Raw genomic sequence first — 5,516 nt, forward strand, 5'->3', positions numbered from 1 at the left:
ACTTTTTAGAGAAACAACTTTTATAGTAAATCTAATATTTCTATTTAATTAGACGTAATTATTATTAGATTTTACAATAAACATTCCTATCAAAGTGTTAAATTTTTCTCTTAAATTATATTTCTTAGTTATAATTGAATATGTAAGGAAGAGAATAGTTGAAAGGTGCATACTGCATATACTGAAATTGGCGTATTTAATGATTAAAAACGTCGACGGATCCAATAATTAAACTTTATGATTTCAACCTTTAAAATTCTTAGTATTTAACTCAATATATACTTAAAGTTATGGGTTCATATCCACAATTTATTTTAATTTCAATGAATTTTTGCATATAAATTTATATTCTGCGCAAAAGTTATGGGCTCAATTGAACCCGTTGTTGTATGACTACATCCGCCTCTAGCTTCAAGCACTTAACCATGGTGAGTTATATACATTCTCATCTTACTAAATCGCTTAACCATGGTGAATTAACATAGTTTGGTATAAACATCTAGTACGGATAAGGATTTATAATCGTAAACACTTTTACATAACTATGGGGCATATTCGTTCTTTAGATGTTGCAAGCAACTTATCAACAACAACAACAACAACGGCCTAGTATAATTCTACTAGTATGGTCTGGGGAGGATAGTGTGTACGCAGACCTTACCGCTACCCTAGAGTAGAGAGGCTGTTTCTGATAGACCCTCGGCTCCCTCCCTCCTAAAACTACCTAGCTACCTTGCTCTTGGGGTGACTAAAACTCACAACCTCTTGGTTGGAAGTGGAGGGTGCACACCACTGGGGTTTCAAGCAACTGATCAAGATTCAAAAATGCCCTACACTTGCAGTAGATTAATTAACTAAAAGTATATACGTTGATGAATATGCTAAAAAGTACTCTGACATGTATTACAAGTATATTACACATTATTTACATACAAACACACACGACTAGTTGGCAGAATCGTAGAAATTATCCAAATGTCTAAAAAAAGAATTAAAAAACTCACACCACTCTTTGATCGGTAAGACAGCCTCATATATAAAGTATTTTGTATTTAGGTAGTATTCGGAAAAGAACCGCAGTTCAAAGGGTATAATGTAAAATCTACCCTAGTTCAAGAATCTATTACAACCGTTAATGGTTGATTTACGGCCCGAACGACGTGACCAACATACAAAGACAACCTTACAGCTGAACCACGAGTCTCTTTCACTCTTTGATCAATATTATAGCAAAAGCCTATTTCTGCCTGTCGAAGTTGCTAAGAATTAAACTCTCTCCAAAGGCATCTTGCTCAAGTAAATACTCACAAAACTCGCTATCTGGTGCCCACCACGGCGGGTACAGCCAACCGTCAACCGAGTCACTTAACCTAAACTCATTCTTCGGCTCGTCCGAGTCAAAGCTTCCCTCCAAACTAGGAAGCTCTATAATTTCACCCAACTCGACGTCTGATGCTGATGTTATTGTCTCCAATGTACAGTCAGAATTTGAAGAAGAGATAGAACTAATAATTGGCTCCTCCATTGAAGCTGCTTTAGCTGCAGCAGCTTGAACATCTCTTGGTGATAGTGAAACTGGGCGAGGCAACGAGTTTACGAGATGAGGAAAATTTAGAATAGATGAGTTCTTTTTTATACTCAATGCGGCAACATCATGTGCTCTAGCGGCCATTTCTGGGGTAGGGTAAGTGCCCAGCCAAATACGTGACTTCTTACGAGGTTCACGTATTTCAGACACCCATTTTCCCCAACTTCGCATACGAACTCCTCTATAAACTGGGTATCTATTCCCAGTATTAGCACTCTGTCTTGTTTTTCGTTTCGTCATTCGGCTGTGTTTTTTCTGGTTAATGTATGCCTTTTTGGATGAGTGTGAGTATTTATTGAATGTCAAAACAGAGGAGGAGGGACGCGCGGGGGGGGGGGGGGGGGGGAATCAGTTTGTGACTGTGTGAATTTTGACTGTCACTTTTCAGAAGCAGAGAAAAAACGAGGACAAAAGTTGGAGTTGCCGTTTGATGGGGAGTGACAGGGAAGGAGGAGCGTCTTTTTAAATAGAGTGAAGAGAAGAAAAATAGACTGCTCATAAAAATTAGCCTAAAAATTACTATAAACAAGCTAAATATTTATACATGAAGTGTATAGAATTTTCACTAGTCAGTTTACAGCGACGTCGGAAAAAAAGAAGTTTACAACGACAATAATTTAGACTAACAATTAAAGATTAGATGTATATAAAATGATTAATATGTTCTGCTGTTAACTTTAAACGTTAATAATAACACCTTATAACTTCCATTGGTGACGATTAACCGACCAACCTACCAATGCACCATTTTAAAATGATTAACTAATTATGTATATAGTTACCCTTCCCCCTTCCGCCGATATAATTTAAAATAACTTTTGTATATAGTAGGTAATTAACATGTTTTATACTTGACCTTTATGTTTTTAGTTATTAATTTCAGTTCTTATGAATAATTATATTCTATAATATACTACTTTATTATATTTTATATAACATAGTGACTGAACACAAAATTTAAGAAGGTAAAACCTTTTGTCACATGCTAGAAGTACCTTCAGAAACTTCTAATTTTAAACGTACTACAATTAGATGATTAGAAAAATATGTCATTAAGAATTAAGTAAAGAAATTTAAATTAAAAATCTTTTTAACTATAAAACAATATTTTGTCAAGTACGAAACTACAAAGGCGCACTATTACAAATATATAATGTATTAGAGCGACTCCTAGTGTAACGGGACCAACAACAAGGATGAGTCATCTATTCTTTAATGTAGTTTGTTTTTAGCTTGAAATCAAAATCATCCACGTATCCTCATTTAATTCATATGTCTATTGTGTAGAACCATTATACTTTTGTCTCTTAAACGTGTTCAAATTTCAAAATCTGCCCCATCTCCTTACTCTGCTGAAAAGCTACCTCCTAGTTCTAAACATAATTTATTTCCTCTAACGACATTCCTTCACTAAAATGTCCAAATAATTTTCCAAAATAATTATATTTCCTATATGATTTAAAAAATAAATAGTATGTAAAAATAGTGACGAATGAATGAGGCATTGAGGAAATCTTTATATTTTAAATTTTATATCCGTGATGATTAAGGATATAAATAGGATGTTACATTAGTGATAGATGAATGCATAACTGTGGTTTTTCGTTGACTTCTGATTAATTAAAGTAAGATTAAGTATATGACAGGAGAGTAAAATAAGAATCATGTTGTAGTATTCTTCAATTACATATTTCGACCAAGTCCATCACTAATTCAAATTGCCGTACACGACAACAGGCATCTTTCTCCATTCAGACAATAAAAATTGGAGCAATTATATAGTGTAAAATATGATATGACACGTGGCTGACTAAAAGGAGGATGCGTGAAATCCAAGATGGAATGGCTGAGGACCGAACACAGCCACTGCGCTTACGGATAACGTTCATAAAAGTGTATTAAATGCTCTGCGCCGGTAGCATTTACTAAGGAATATTCTACAACATTAAGAGCGATGGTTCGTTACAAAGAATTTGGCATTTACGCTCAACGTTATATCTTCATCAATGACCCTCATAATTGACATTAAAGGAGGGCACGATCCTAGAACCTTCTTTCCTAGACATAGCCATAAATAGTGAGCTCAGTTATCATTGTAAAGGACACGGAATTTCTGACAAGAACATATACTATATTTTATACAAAGCTTTATACAATTTCACTATCTGGCTTTTTGATTTCATCATTGCTGTATTCGGAAACCGTGTTCACGGAATCACTATCTTTGCTATTTTATCTATATCACAAGGCTAAGTACTGTGTATTTCTTCGATTATTATATTATTTCAGGATCAAATTAGTTCATTTGTCTAGAAACCACGTATAAATTCAACTGTACTGTTTTACAGGTAAACAGTTTGGCGCCCACCGTGGGGCCTAGACAGTCATGCAATTAAATTGATCCTTGCCTTTTTTACTAACGTGTTTTGATTATTTTGTCTTAGAAAAAATCACAAAAAGAAAATGGCAAATAACATTGTTAACGATGCACGCAACCCTGAAATTCGAGGGGATCAGCCTCATTTCGAGGACTCGATCAGTGACACCCGCAATGAGGGAATGACGCCACACCGGTTCATGACAGGCGATACTCTCGACGGGTTCAGGAGACAACTCCCGATGATGCTGACGAGGAGCAAGTAGCGGATGCTGCGAGGATCGTGCAAGAGCAACATGCAATCATCCTAGGCCATCTCACGCAGCAGCATCTGGTTATGATGGAACTAAAGCAAGCGCTATCAATTGCTTCAAATAATACAAGCAGGCACGATCCAACTCCTCCCATTACTCCCGCATACCAAACAACGCAGAGAGTCGACAACAACACTCGCAGGGGTGAAGTCGGCTCCGATGGGGCTGGGGGGAGTAAATCAGGTCTTAACAACGAGAACGATTCATTTAAAGATGAGCTTTTATGGTTCACGAGGGAAGTAAATGCCCGCATGAATCAAATCTCGGGCACACCACCAGAATTGAAAGGCCCGAACTCGAAGAAGTATGTTCAATTACCGTACAAGCCAAGTGTGGCACCAGAACTAATCCCGAAGCGTTTCAAAATGCCTGAAGTTCCAAAGTATGATGGAACTTCAGGCCATCAGGAATATATTACCACCTACACAACGCCGGTGAAAGGAAATGATCTAGCTCCACACGAAATTGAGTCTGTGTTACTGAAGAAATTCGGCGAAACTCTCACGAGGGGAGCCTTAATGTGGTATTCATTACTGCCCGAGCATTCCATATATTCTTTTGAAATGCTCACAGACTCTTTCATTAGAGCTCATGCCGGGGCCAGAAAGGTGCAAGCCCGGAAGGCCGACATATTCACAATCGCACAAGGAGAATCAGAATTATTATGAGAGTTTGTTACCCGATTCCAGAAAGAAAGAATGTTGCTCCCGACCATCCCGGATGAATGGGAAGCTGAAGCATTCACCAAAGGACTGAATCCGATAAGTTCAGACGCTTCCCGGAAGCTCAAGGAGAGCCTACTTGAGTTTCAAGCAACAACCTGGGTAGATGCTCACAACCGGTGCGAGTCGAAGATAAGGATCGAAGATGACCAGGTCAGTTCTACATCATTGTCCAAAGGACGGGAGAAGAACAAAGAAAAATCAAAGGATGACCACGACACGGATAGGCGGACTACGAGGGGTCGGTTTTTGCCCTACGAGTGTACCGAAGGTCGTGGCAGAAATTTTCGAGCATCAAACAAGTTCACCGTTGATGGAGGGACTGATCGTGGTCGAAACAATAGATCACTTCAAGATAAACAAACGTCGGGGTCTCGAGATCTTTCATACCCTAGGTTATCATAATATAACTTCAACATCAGTGTAGTGGAACTGTTGTTAGCCATGAGGAACATTAAAGAAGCACGATTCCCGAGACCTATGAGGTCTGATTCCAGCCAGAGGGATCCCAATTT

The 5,516-nt window shown here is 37.9% G+C and overlaps 1 protein-coding gene across 1 annotated transcript; it reads right to left on the reverse strand.

Annotated features, from left to right (window-relative positions):
* Nucleotides 1-889: 889 nt before the first annotated feature.
* LOC104092710 (dehydration-responsive element-binding protein 3-like) lies at nucleotides 890-1,929 on the reverse strand. The gene has a single exon (XM_009598369.3). It carries the CDS (start codon nucleotides 1,826-1,828, stop codon nucleotides 1,238-1,240), a length of 591 nt encoding a protein of 196 aa, XP_009596664.1. The 5' UTR covers nucleotides 1,829-1,929; the 3' UTR covers nucleotides 890-1,237.
* Nucleotides 1,930-5,516: the final 3,587 nt, after the last annotated feature.

The sequence above is a fragment of the Nicotiana tomentosiformis genome, chromosome 6 (assembly GCF_000390325.3).
Source record: "Nicotiana tomentosiformis chromosome 6, ASM39032v3, whole genome shotgun sequence".
Classification (NCBI taxonomy): domain Eukaryota; kingdom Viridiplantae; phylum Streptophyta; class Magnoliopsida; order Solanales; family Solanaceae; genus Nicotiana; species Nicotiana tomentosiformis.